Source organism: Carcharhinus amblyrhynchos, chromosome 4 (assembly GCF_965287045.1).
Source record: "Carcharhinus amblyrhynchos chromosome 4, sCarAmb.v2.hapA, whole genome shotgun sequence".
NCBI lineage: Eukaryota > Metazoa > Chordata > Chondrichthyes > Carcharhiniformes > Carcharhinidae > Carcharhinus > Carcharhinus amblyrhynchos.
The window spans coordinates 51,247,615-51,261,986 of record NC_137327.1 but is presented as its reverse complement, the minus strand read 5'-3'; the positions used below and the strand labels follow the sequence as shown (position 1 = coordinate 51,261,986).

The window sequence follows — 14,372 nt, the reverse complement described above, 5'->3', positions numbered from 1 at the left end:
GGAGATTTACTACAAATGATGAGGGATGTGAGACTAATGTGGAGAGACTTGGAGAAACTGGGGGCCCGAAGCTCCAAAAAAAAATTCAAAGCGCTGAACTGGCGGGAAAACTGGTGTAAATCGCAATTGTTTTTTCAGTGGGAGTTCAGATTTGAATCTCCCACACTCTGCAATGCACAATCGTGAATATCATTAAAAATTCAAAGGGCGGGGCCTATTCACACTGGAGTCTGACAGTTCCGGCCTCTGCATGCGCAGTGGCCCCAATCCGTTAGACTCTCATTTGCTGGCCAGCTCGATCGCTCTGATCTCCAGCCACATTCTCTCCCCAGCAGTGACAATCACCCTCCCCATCTCCCTCTCAGCGGTAGCCCCAGCCCGCCCCGATCGCTGTCCTCCCTTCAGCCCCAACTGATCCCCGTGCAGAATGGCAGTGGGAATCCCCACCAATCGCCTCTAAGCCCAACCCACAATAGGCCCCACCCCTTTGGCACTACCCAATGCCCCATGGACAGTGCCAAGGTGCCCCCTGAGCACGGAGACTTGGACAGTATTGGGAGCACAGGCTGGACCTTCCAGGGTGCCCATGCCCAGGAGGTACCACCCTCTCGTTGCCCAACTCCCTGGGGGGCTCCGATATCTCCCTCTTCACTCCAGCGGGGCCTCCCGCTAGATCCCTGACCGTGGGGAACTACTGTAAACCCTGTCAGAGTGAAATACTCCTGGTGGGGTGGGAGATGCTATCGGGCCAGGAGAATTCAGTCTCAGGCCCGATAATGATGTTTAAATTACATGAAAAATAGATTTAAATCATTTACCTGGTCTTCCCGCTGGTTTTCAGTGTGGTCTCGACTGAGCGTGCTCTCCGGCAGTGGGAGATGCTAATTCTGCAAAATGGCTGACATGTGCATGTCTCAACCTGACATGCCAAAAAACATGTGCACCAAGATGGGAGAATAGGGCCCTGAGTGTACTGTCCTTATGTCAGAGGAAATTTAGAGAAGGCTTAATAGATGAGACATTTGATAGACTAAACGTGGAGAAAATTAATTCAGTGGCATAAAGGTCTGTAACAAGAGGATACAGATCTAAGAAAGTCCATTGACAAGACAGAATGGTGTGAAATCAACTCATCTCCCAAAGCATGCACCTGGCGAGCGACTCTCCCAGAGGAGCTTAGTTGAGTGCATCACTCAGGGAGGGCACTGCCCCAAGCACTCTCCAGGTTCTCCCCCTGGCACTGCTCCAGTGCTCAAAGAGGCTGGCAGCTTCTCACAGCAGTTTGTCCCTGAACAGATTACAAGATTGCTGAAGCATCACTCTGCGGCTGTGCAGTGGTTCCACAATGCACAAACCTCTTGTCCTCCTTCAGGATGTCAGTATTCATCCTTCCACCTTTCCACTTCACCACTGCCTTCTTCTGTTAGAGTGGTGAGAATTACAAGTGGTAAACCGGGCAGATTTGTACACTCTCTGACTGTGGTACCTTTCTTCAGCAGTGAGGAATGTCTCTGGGCAAATATATAAATGTCAACTTCAGACTTCTGAGAGAAGCTGAGAGTTTCAAACAGCAGTGTTAATGAAGGTAAAAAGACAACTTTTGGGGCATGTGATATTGGAATATAATATTTTATTTTCCATTATCTGTTCAATCTGAGGAACTTGGAGAGCAGGCAATTTAGCCCCTTAACCTTATTCCACCATCCAATGAGATCATGGTTAGTTTGTGACCTATCTCCAGATACCCACCTCTGCCCCAAACCCTTTAATGCCATTGGATAACAAACTCTATTTAAAATTTACTATTGGTTTAGTGCCAATGGCTATTTGTAGAAGAAAATTCCAAACTTCATTTAGTATACAATCTGAAGAGAATTAATACCTTCTATGATGGTGAACAGTTGCTGCCTGTGTGCTGCAGCTATGATTTTAAGCATTTGGAAACCTATTACTAATATTGCCTATGGGAAGAGAAACAGGGCACTTTGAAAAGTGTCTGTTGGATTATGGAAAACATGCAAAAAGAAAGTGAGAGATGTGAGAAGCCCAATTGGCCCAAATAGCCGAAATGTGATTGATATCTTACGGATAACAATATGCATTTCCCACTCCACCCTGAGTCATGTTATCTCCTCAAAAATCAGACTATTTAAAGGAGTTTTAACAACTAGAAAAACAACTGGAAGGATTCTCCGTTTTGAAGTTTCTGTGGATTGATTTATTTTAAAGAATTTTAATGTATTTGGAAGCATTTTAAATATTCTTTTAATGAATAGCTCTGGCATTGTTGTATTTCACAGAACTGCTAATGACTCCTGTGTCCAGTGTTACCCAATTCACTTCTGTGCACAATATTTATCGACTAGAAAGCTCCTTGGAGACTGTCAGATATTAAAATCTATCCTAAATATGGCTCCGCATGAGTTATAAGGTACTCAATAACATCAGAAGATAACAAGCTCTTTAACTTATTTAGATCCATCTTTTACTTGTCTCAACGGTGACTTGTATTCTTCTAGTTTATTAATGGAAAACATTTCCGAGAGATCCAAGCCCAAATCAGAAACCGTGACTTGATACTAATGCAAATTAACTGAACGTGAATGCCACATGCTTTTAATATTTTCATTGAATTAAGCTGATACACAGATAATCACACAAATAAGTTGGCTCCTATTGTTCGTGAGCTCAAGGAAGTTGGTTGTTAATACAAAATTGACATCATAGGCAAATTTCCAGCACACATAGAATTCTTACACTGTGCTCACTAACAGTGTGCGGGAGCAGCAGCTAATAGGTAAGGAGTTGATATTGTTTTCATATTTTTGAATCTGTATTTTCCACAGATAGGATTAAGATTGTAAATCGGATTTATTGTTTGAATTTAAGGTTGCAAACTTGTTTTAATTTTTTGTCCATAACCTCACATTCCTGAATGAATTCCAAATGAATATAAATATGTGGGGTGATACAGTGGAGATGTTGTAATTCTATTTGGAGAATATTCTGCATGAAGCATTTTGTGAACCTTTTTAGATGCATTATTTATTGGACCGTTACATCCCCTGGTGCTGAATTTCCCTGGACTGAAGTTGTGCCTCATGTTTCCCTCCAGCTCTGACCTGGCCATGGTTATTCAGATCTGCAGGAGTGCAGCACATTTATAAGGGACAGTTTCATGAAATTGGATGTAACCTGCCCTAGATTCTCTGAATCCCCTACACTTTCCTGCCTAGGATTATGGAGAGAGGGCTGCCTTAACCCAGCAATGTTCTTCCTGGTCTCTGCAGATATTGTTATGGCTCACCCACTTGGTGATCCACTTTGCACAAATACTGGGGGTTTGGCCCTGCATCAGGAGAAAAGTTTCTAGCCGAAGAAATTTCAGTTCACCACCCATCACTCATAAATAATTTCCAGAGCTGGAAAGTTTCTGGGGTGAATCCCAGAAACTCAGCGTACGCAGAGTTAGAATTTCAGGGACACTGGTTGGAAATTTACCGTCCCGTCCGCCAGGAATCGGCGGGGTGCGAGGTGTGGACCATGGAAAGGTCTTTTTTTCATTTGTGGGACATGGGTGTCGCTGGCTGGCTAGCATTTATTGCCCATCCCTAGTTGCCCTTGAGAAGGTGGTTGTGAGCTGATTTCTTGAATCGCTGCAGTCCTCGTGCTGTGGATTGACCCACAATGCCATTAGGGAGGCAATTCCAGGATTTTGACCCAGCGACTGTGAAGGAACTTCAGGTGAGTGATGTTTCCACTTATTTGCTGCCCTTGAGTTCACGATGGAAGTGGTCATGGTTGGGAAAGTGCTGTCTAAGAACCTTTGGTGAATTGCTGCAATGCATCTTGTAGGTAGTACATACTGCTGCTACTGAGCATCAGTGGTGGAGGGATTGAATGTTTGTAGATGTGGTGCCAATCAAATGGACTGCTTTGTTCTGGATGATGTCAAGCTTTTTGAGTGTTATTGGAGCTGCACCCATTCAGACAAGTGGAGAGCATTCCATCACACTCCTGGCTTGTGCCTTGCAGGTGGTGGATAGGCTCTGGGAAGTCAGGAGGTGAGTTACTACTGCAGTATTTGTTGCTTCTGATCTACTCTTGTAGCCACTGTGTTTATGTGGTGAGTCCAGTTGAGTTTCTAGTCAGTGGTAACCCCAAGGATGTTGACAATGGGGGATTCAGTGATGGTTACATCATTGAATGCCAAGGAGCAGTGGTTAGAGTATCTCTTATTGGTGATGGTCATTGTCTGGCACAAATGTTACTTTCCACTTGTCAGCCCAAGTATGGATATTGTCCAGAACTTTTGCATTTGGACATTGACAGCTTCAGTATCTGAGGAGTCGCAAATGGCGCTGAACATTGTGCAATCATTGGTAAACACCCCCACTTCTGACCCTATGATGGAGGGAAGGTCATTAATGAAACAGCTGAAGATTGTTGGGCCTAGGATACTACCCTGAGGGTCTCCTCCAGAGATGTCCTGGAGCTGAGATGACGGACCCTTCACAACCACAGCCATCTTCCTATGTACCAGGTATGACTCCAACAAGCATAGACTTTGCCCGCTGATACCTATTGATCCCAGTTTCGCTGGGGCTTCTTGATGCCACACTTGGTTGGATGCACCTTGATGTCAAGGGCTGTCACTCTCACCTCACCTCTGGAATTGAGTTATTTTGTCCATGTTTGAACCAAGGCTGTAATGAAGTCAGGAGCTGAGTGACTCTGGCAAAACTAAACTGGGCGTCACTGAGCAGGTTATTGCTGAGTAGGTGCTGCTTGATAGCACTGTTGATGACCCCTTCCATCACTTTACTGATGATCGAGAGTAGACTGGGTGGCAATTGGATTTGTTTTGGGCAATTTTTCACATTGTTGGGTAAATGCCAGTCTTGTAACTGAAATGGAATAGCTTTGTTAATGGAGCAGCAAGTTCTGGAGCGCAAGTCTTCAGGACTATTGTTAGAATGTTATCAGGACCCAATGTCTTTGCAATATCCAGTGCCTCCAAGCAACCGTTTCTTGATATCACTAGGAATGAATTGAATTGACCATGTTTGTTTTGTCCATGTTTGAACCAAGGCTGTAATGAAGTCAGGAGCTGAGTGACCGTGGCGAAATGCAAACTGGACGTCACTGAGCAGGTTATTGCTAAGCAGGTGCTGCTTGATAACACTGTTGATGACTCCTTCCATCGCTTTACTGATGATTGAGAATGGACTGATTGGGCGGTAATTGGCTAGGCTGGATTTGCCCTGCTTTTCGTGCGCTGGTCTGCTACAGCTGGTATCTCCTCAGGAGCTGCTACAGCTGGTATCTCCTCAGGAGATGCTACAGCTGGTATCTCCTCAGGAGCTGCTACAGCTGGTATCTCCTCAGGAGATGCTACAGCTGGTATCTCCTCAGGAGCTGCTACAGCTGGTATCTCCCCAGGAGATGCTACAGCTGGTATCTCCTCAGGAGCTGCTACAGCTGGTATCTCCCCAGGAGCTGCTACAGCTGGTATCTCCTCGGGAGCTGCTACAGCTGGTATCTCCTCAGGAGCTGCTACAGCTGGTATCTCCTCAGGAGCTGCTACAGCTGGTATCTCCTCAGGAGCTGCTACAGCTGGTCTCTCCTCAGGACCTGCTACAGCTGGTATCACCTCAGGAGCTGCTACAGCTGGTCTCTCCTCGGGAGCTGCTACAGCTGGTATCTCCTCGGGAGCTGCTACAGCTGGTCTCTCCTCGGGAGCTGCTACAGCTGGTATCTCCTCGGGAGCTGCTACAGCTGGTATCTCCTCGGGAACTGCTACAGCTGGTATCTCCTCGGGAGCTGCTACAGCTGGTATCGACTCAGGAGCTGCTACAGCTGGTATCTCCTCGGGAGCTGCTACAGCTGGTATCTCCTCGGGAGCTGCTACAGCTGGTATCTCCTCGGGAGCTGCTACAGCTGGTATCTCCTCGGGAGCTGCTACAGCTGGTATCTGCTCAGTAGCTGCTACAGCTGGTATCTCCTCGGGAGCTGCTACAGCTATCTCCTCGGGAGCTGCTACAGCTGGTATCTCCTCGGGAGCTGCTACAGCTGGTCTCTCCTCGGGAGCTGCTACAGCTGGTATCTCCTCGGGAGCTGCTACAGCTGGTATCTCCTCGGGAGCTGCTACAGCTGGTATCTCCTCGGGAACTGCTACAGCTGGTATCTCCTCGGGAGCTGCTACAGCTGGTATCTCCTCGGGAGCTGCTACAGCTGGTATCTCCTCGGGAGCTGCTACAGCTGGTATCTCCTCGGGAACTGCTACAGCTGGTATCTCCTCGGGAGCTGCTACAGCTGGTATCTCCTCGGGAACTGCGACAGCTGGTATCTCCTCGGGAGCTGCTACAGCTGATATCTCCTCGGGAGCTGCTACAGCTGGTATCTCCTCGGGAGCTGCTACAGCTGGCATCTCCTCGGGAGCTGCTACAGCTGGCATCTCCTCGGGAGCTGCTACAGCTGGTATCTCCTCGGGAGCTGCTACAGCTGGTATCTCCTCGGGAACTGCTACAGCTGGTATCTCCTCGGGAGCTGCTACAGCTATCTCCTCGGGAGCTGCTACAGCTGGTATCTCCTCGGGAGCTGCTACAGCTGGTATCTCCTCGGGAGCTGCTACAGCTGGTATCTCCTCAGGAGCTGCTACAGCTGGTATCTCCTCGGGAGCTGCTACAGCTGGTATCTCCCCGTAGCTGCTACAGCTGGTATCTCCTCGGGAGCTGCTACAGCTGGTATCTCCTCGGGAACTGCTACAGCTGGTCTGTCCTCGGGAGCTGCTGCAGCTGGTATCTCCTCGGGGGCTGCTACAGCTGGTATCTCCTCGGGAGCTGCTCCAGCTGGTATCTCCTCGGGAGCTGCTACAGCTGGTATCTCCTCGGGAGCTGCTACAGCTGGTATCTCCTCGGGAGCTGCTACAGCTGGTATCTCCTCGGGAGCTGCTACAGCTGGTATCTCCTCAGGAGCTGCTACAGCTGGTATCTCCTCGGGAACTGCTACAGCTGGTATTTCCTCAGGAGCTGCTACAGCTGGTATCTCCTCGGGAACTGGTACAGCTGGTATCTCCTCGGGAACTGCTACAGCTGGTCACTCCTCGGGAGCTGCTACAGCTGGTATCTCCTCGGGAGCTGCTACAGCTGGTCTCTCCTCGGGAGCTGCTACAGCTGGTATCTCCTCGGGAACTGCTACAGCTGGTATCTCCTCGGGAGCTGCTACAGCTGGTCACTCCTCGGGAGCTGCTACAGCTGGTATCTCCTCGGGGGCTGCTATAGCTGGTATCTCCTCGGGAGCTGCTACAGCTGGTATCTCCTCGGGAGCTGCTACAGCTGGTATCTCCTTGGGAGCTGCTACAGCTGGTATCGACTCAGTTACTAGCAACTCAACATCATCCATTTCTGTGGGGATGACGGGCTTTCCTGACTCAGCACTTCACTACTTTCCTGCTGGCAATATGGTTTCAGGCTGCTCGGACAACTCTTACTCATGTAAGTGGTCCACATGTTCCCTGACAATTCTATCTTGTACATTCCCTTCGTAAGACAGTGGTTTTTTGTCTTGGCTACAAAAACTCCTGGGACCCAGCATTGTCTGCTTCTGAAATTTCTGCCGTTCATTGGTTCAGCTATTGCAAAAGGCCTTGCTACTTTGCCTGAATTGTGGTTTTTCTTCTCACTGCTCTGACTAGCCTCTACCTCTCCGGCAAATTCGGGAACATCAGATTTAGTTTGGTCCTAAGATGCTGGTGGCATTCCTGTCTTAGAATGTGACACTTTCAGATATTCTGGAAGAAATCAAGACATTCTGGTTTCCAGAGTCACATATGATTGCTTTTTCAGATCTGCTTTGGATCGCTCGTTCAGCCAGTCCATTGGACGCTGGGTGGTGAGGCGCGGTCCTGATATTCTTTATACCTTTCATAGAGGGGAAATTCAAATTAAGCAATCTCTCAGCATATTTTTTAGGGTCACCCTGAAGTCGCTGTGCTCTGCAATTTGCCTTAGCTTCATAATGCAGGTTGCAATGATCTCTCCTGGGGCTCTCCCCATGGAGTTAAGCTTAAAACATTGCAGGATGACTGAAGACTTTGGATGATAACGTGCTTTCATCAAATCACTTTCTCTATGAATGAATTTGAATTAGCACATGCAGGGACATAAGGCTGCACATTAGACTGTAGACCTGGATCCCACACATCCTTAAGAGAATTACCTTCTTCTTCCCTTCCAACATTGTTCCATTGTCCATATAACAAAACCCTCTGTGTTTTACGTATTGTGTCCAATCCTCAATAGAGGCACCAAAGGGATCTAATTGACTGAATAGGGGCACTTTTCCTCTAGCACACTTCAGGTTTGCAACCTGACTTTAACCCCAATGTGTTCTGTACTCAGCCTTAGGACCGCATGTCTTCTGTTTTATCCATGTTGCCAATGTATTAAGTGATTCAATGGAATCATACCTGAAGCCAAACACCTTATGCTTGCCATCCTGCCAAAACAAAATAAGGTTAGAGTTCATTTTGTTCTGGCAACTCCCAGCGGGCAGGACTTTCGTCCCTGGGGTCCATGATTCATGGAAGGCCACCAATTGTCCAGCTAAGTGCCAAAGTGGCACTTAATCCAGTGGGCCTTCACTGACAGAGGGGTGCTAGCTAATTCCACAGCCAGTTGCAAGATCTCTATCAACTCCATGAAATGTCTTCCATTTTTTTCACCCATTTTTCACCTAACGCCCAGCTGCTAACCCTAACACCAATCTTAGGTTCTAACCTGAATTACAAAGATCTAACCCTAATTCCAGCTCTTCCCATCGAGCACTTTTCCAAAAGCATTCACCAAAATCCAAACCACAACACCAAACTTGTAAACCACAATGTGCAAATAGCATGATGTTCTGTTGGCTACAGTCTCAATAGTTGTTTTGTACTTTAAAATTCATTTTCCAACTGTTCGCTAATTTGCATGGCTAGTCAGACTATTCCCCAGGTCTTCTGCTCATATCCTTGTTCATTGATAATATGTTTAACCCTGAAGGGAGTAAATATTAGAAGAAATATGCATAATACTAATTGCTGCTGCATCTATAATTAAACATAACATTTGGATTTGCTCTAACAATTTGGGTCACCTGTACCTTCAATGGCTGCTACAATTACATTATGATGTGGAAATGCCCACGTTGGACTGGGGTAAACACAGTAAGATGTCTCATAACACCAAGTTAAAGTCCAACAGGTTTATTTGGTAGCAAAATCCACTAGCTTTCGGAGCACTGCTCCTTCGTCTGGTAAGTGGGAGTTCTGTTCACAAACAGGACATATAAAGACACAAACTCAGTTTACAAAATAATGGTTGGAATGCGAGTCTTTACAGGTAATCAAGTCTTAAAGGTACAAAGGATGTGATTGGAGAGAGTGATAAGCACAGGTTAGAGATGTGTATTGTCTCCTGAAAGGACATTTATGAGATTTGCAACCCAGGCAATTCATGGGGGTTACAGACCCCTCTTTAACAGAACTCCCACTTACCTGACAAAGGAGCAGTACTCCGAAAGCTAGTGGATTTTGCTACCAAATAAGCCTGTTGGACTTTAACCTGGTGTTGTGAGACTTCTTACTACAATTACATTATGCCAGCATGCTTCCATTATTATAACTCCCTCTCTGTTCGGCAAGGACCTCCTTGGAAAGGTCAATAAGTATTTGAAACAGGGAATGACAATGGGAGGGAGGGGACAGGGCAGTGAGATTAGTCAATTGTCCCTCCCCAAGCTTCCCCTTTGAACATCACTGACTTATGCCCTGGGATCCAGCTACAATATAAGGCCGAGAAGTGATGATGTACCAGTGGCAGCTACTGCCTCCCCTGTTGTTCTTTTGGCTGGCAGGTCCTGGTGGGCAGGACTTCCACCTCTGGGATTCATGACCCAGGGAAAGGATAATCAATCTCCAGTTAAGTGCTGAAACAAAATCCAACAGACACAATGGGTCAAACATTGAATGAACTCATGGATCACAACTTCTGCACATTAACTCAAGTCATCTATTTGATGAACTAAAAGGCTGAAGCAATTACAACCCATGGTTCCTTGTTTACTCCTGATGGACTAATGGAGAGTGTCAAGCCAATGAAGTCTCATCATTCAGAACATTTATTTCCATTTAATTTAGTGATCACAATGGCTCTGTCTTTATTTCCAGTCTCTGGTCTCCTCAGGCCATGAAATGGTAGAGAGAACAGGCGAGTTGCCCCCAGCTCCTGTCAGTCCTGTTTCTCTCCATCAAAATCAAAATAATCTCCCCCTAAACAATTCGCGAACTAGCTATGGAAACAGTCGAAAGTCTGCCTTAGTGCCATCACTAGGGACAGGAGGACAATTGGAATTGGGATTGGTAATAACTCTTTCAATTTATGCCCTGAGGAGACCAGAGACTGGAAGTAAAGACAGAGGCAGTGTGAATTCCATCCTGTCATTTTGTGTCACTGGATATTGATGATCCAGTGAGATTTAGGCTGAGACTCTTTCGCCTTCCGCAGCATGTTTCTCGGTTATGGGAGGCAGTGTGCCATTCGCTGGAGGCAGGACCTTCTGGTCCCATTGCTGTCAATGGGAATTCCCATTGAAGCCACTCCAGGCTGCCGGGAAACCCATGACAGAGGTTGCGCTGCCAGTGGGACCAGAGAATACTGTCGCGTGAAAGATCGGAGAATTGTGGCTTTAATCTTTTAACTAAACATTAATTTTATACATTTTAAAAATAACCAGCAAGAAGCAATATTCACTCAAAGTTGAATGTGTTGATTTTCCAGACGAGGAATCCAGTGGAAGATGCCTCTCAAAACAAGTCCCTTTCATAGACTGATGAATTGTCGATGTCTTATTTTGTATTTCTTCTGCTTTCACATCAGAAAAGGTAACTCATGTTTCAACATGTTTTTTGTGTTTCCCCCCTCTCCGATAGTGGGATCTTTCTGTCCCACCAAAGTCAAAGTTCTTTTGGCTGATTCGTAACATCCTCCACAGCGAGGCTGGAAAATCTCAGCGCTTGTTTTACCTTCATTGACTGTGTCAGACTGGTGATCCAATGGGAATGAGGTGAAATTTTACAGTTCCCTGCTAGTTGATTTATAAGGGTTGTGGTTGCAGTGTAAGGCCTGTCGTCTCCAGCCTGTCTCATACTTGAGGATCTGATCCTGCCACACTTTTATTTTACCTGTGCTGGGGGAAGCCCACATTGGTTAGGGAGCCTGATAGCTTTTAATGCCCAGACTGATGTCCACCCTCAGGTCTCACAAATCCAGCCCACCCACACCTCTCATCCCCCAGGTGAGGCAAGCTGCGATAGTCCACTGATACTGTGGACTCACAAACCCACAGAATCCCTACTGTGCAGCAAGAGGTCATCCAACTCTTTTTGCAGTTCTATTCTTTCCACAGATGATTTTATCCAGACCCAGCATCCTGCCACCCCATCCCACCCTAACCCTGTAATCCCACGCAATTACCATGGCTAATCCACCCTACCGACACATCTTTGGACACTAAGGGGAAATTTAGCACAGCCAATCCACCTAACCTGCACACCTTTGGATTGTGGGAGGAAACTGGAGCACCCAGAGGAAAGTCACACAGACATGAAGAGAACATGCGAACTGTACACAGACAGTCGTCAAGGCCAGAATTAAACCCAGATCCTTGGCACTGCTGGGGCAAAGGGTTGACCATGGCACTCTCCCTGGGCTGGGGGGTCTCATAGCTGGTCTGTCCCTTTGACGTCGGGAAAACCTGAAGATAACTCTTGGCATGGTGATTTCAGAAGGCGTTCTAATCATCACCTTCATTCTTGTCTGTGTCCTGTAAAAACTTTGAAGTGGCCTGGTCAAATTAATCTCCATGCCAATTGGGTAAATTGTGTACATAATATTCACTTGGATAGGCAAGGATTAATCAAAATTGTCAGCATGGCTTTGTCAGGGAGAGATCATGTTGAACAAATTTGATTGAATTTTTCGAGGAGGTGACCTGGTGTGTAGATAAGGGCAGTGCAGTTGATGTAGTTTACATGGACCTCAATAAGCCTTCTGACAAGATCCTGCATGGGAGACTGATCAAGAAGGTCAAAAAGTCCATGGGATCAGGGCAATTTAGGAAATTGGATTCAAATTTGGCTTAGTGGCAGAAGGGTAATGGCTGAATGTTGTTTTTGTGACTGGTGGTGTGCTGCAAGGATTAGTGCTGGACCCCTTGCTGTCTGTGGTGTACATTAATGATCTAGATGTGAACTTGGCGGGGTATGATCAGTAAGTTTGCAGATGAGAAGAAAATTGGTGGTGTGATAAGTAACAAAGAGGAAAGCCTTAAATTACAGGATGATATGATGGGCTGGTCAGATGGACAGAGCAGTGGCAAATGGAATTTAACTCTGAAAAGTGTGAGATGATGCATTTTGGGAGGACTGACAATGCAACTTGATTAAGCTGTCCAAAATTATAAAGTACATAGCATTGATGAGAAGAAATTTTCCCCTTAGTAGTGGAGGTAAATAAGCAGGGACATAGAATTAAGGTAAGGAGCAGGAAATTTAGAGAGGATTTGAGGTAACCCTTTTTCACTCAGAGGGTGGTGGGAAGCTGGAACTCATTCCCTAAAAGGGTGGTCAAAGCAGGAACCCTCATAACATTTAAGAAGGGTATAGAAGCAAGAGTATACAAGGCTATGGACCAACCGCTGGGAAATTGGATTAGAATAGACAGGAGCTTGATGGCCAGTACAGACACAATGGACTGTAAAAGTCTATGGGTGAAATTTTATGAAAAAAGTTTGAAGTGTCCAGCTACCGTGAAAATGGGAGACCTGAAGTTCTGGTTTTTGGGCAAGTTTTTACTCCCAATTCAATGTAAATAGTGCTTGAAAAAATGGGCTAGACTGTTTCTAGCTGGCACTGGCAACGGCCGGGACTTAATTTGCCCAACAGCTTGATCAACCAGCAAAGGGAGCTATTGTGCTTGTGCAGACCTCTGTGGCTGCACATGTGCAATTCCAACAGCAGAAACCGAACAGAGAGAGAGAGGTATCTGTCAGGCCTCTGCTGCTGCAGATGGTCTCAACTCAGCCTGCCCTCTCCCCTCCCTACAATCGCAGGGTCTACGGTCAATTGAGAGACCCATAGCATTCAAAAATGTAGCCCTTGCTGCTGTCCACGCTACCCAGATGGCAGGTACAATTGGAATGGGCCTCTCCCGCTCTCCCTCTACCGATCACAACTGCAGAGCGGCACCCAGCCCAACCACCCTCCTAGTCAGGCTACCCTGACCTGGCCTCCCCACCTCTCTCCAGGACCCACCCCCTTCAGGCCCACCTCCCCCAAAGGCTCTGCACCCTTCAGGTCCCACCCCCATAGACCCCGATCCCTTCAGCCCTGCCATAGGCTTTGACCCCTTCAGACCTGCCTCAGCACTGCCTGGTGGACAGTGCAGTGATGCCCAATGGCCATTGCCAAGGTGCCAGACTGGTACTGCCAGGTTGGCACTGCCAAAGGGGCACCCCCTTGCCCTCAGCCTCCTCAGGCCACCACAATAGCGTCTGGTTCTACTGGCGAGGGCAACACAAGTAGGTGTTTTCCTCCATGGAGAGAAACTCTCCTGACGAGCTTGCAAATGCAAGTGAGCCCTGACAGTGGAGTGCCAGGCTCACTAAAACTATGTTAATCAATATTTCAATAAATTTACATAATATATTTAGCCTCTCGGCTGAAATGCACATGAGTTTGAGCACGCTGGAAGTCCGTTGCTGAATAAGATCACGAGAACTGAGAAATTGGGCGCAAACTTGATTTCTCAACACACACAATTTTTACTCACACAACTTTAATCAGGGCCCTGCTACCTGTCATGGGCCCATCCCTTCAGGTCCTGCCCTCCTGGCACTGCCAGGGTGACCAGTGGGCAGTACCGGGGTGCAGGCTGTACTGCCAAGGTGCCAGGCTGGCGCTGCCCAAGAACACTGCATGGCCCTGCCCCCTACCACCCAGGAGCTTCAATGGCCTCAAGTCCCCCAGCAAGGCTATCACATCAGGTCCACGTTGGTGGGGATCATACCTGATCGATGTCAGTGAGGGCCTCCACAGGTGAGTAGGTAAGGACAAGTAATCCCAGACATTGGTGTCAGGGACTCACGAATCAACATGAAATTACCTTATGAATATTTAAAACAGCCTTGTGCCCTTCCCAGCCGTGAGACAGAGTTCATCGGCAGAACAGGGCCAGTAACACCACAAGACGTGAGAAAGCCTCTCATCCGATCTTCCCAGCCTGCCACTCAATCAATCAGTGTGACGAGCTGGTAAGATCACCCCTAAAGTG

General features: G+C 47.2%; 1 protein-coding gene across 1 annotated transcript in view; it reads left to right on the top strand.

Annotated features, from left to right (window-relative positions):
- Positions 1 to 4,055: 4,055 nt before the first annotated feature.
- The window catches only part of LOC145342426 (uncharacterized), a 55,172-nt gene continuing 44,855 nt past the window's right edge, over positions 4,056 to 14,372 (top strand). The window contains exons 1-2 of the mRNA XM_080187989.1: positions 4,056 to 4,064; positions 10,821 to 10,924. Coding sequence (XP_080044115.1) covers positions 10,840 to 10,924 — 85 coding nt within the window. The 5' untranslated portion in view covers positions 4,056 to 4,064; positions 10,821 to 10,839. The remainder of the gene's footprint in view (positions 4,065 to 10,820; positions 10,925 to 14,372) is intronic.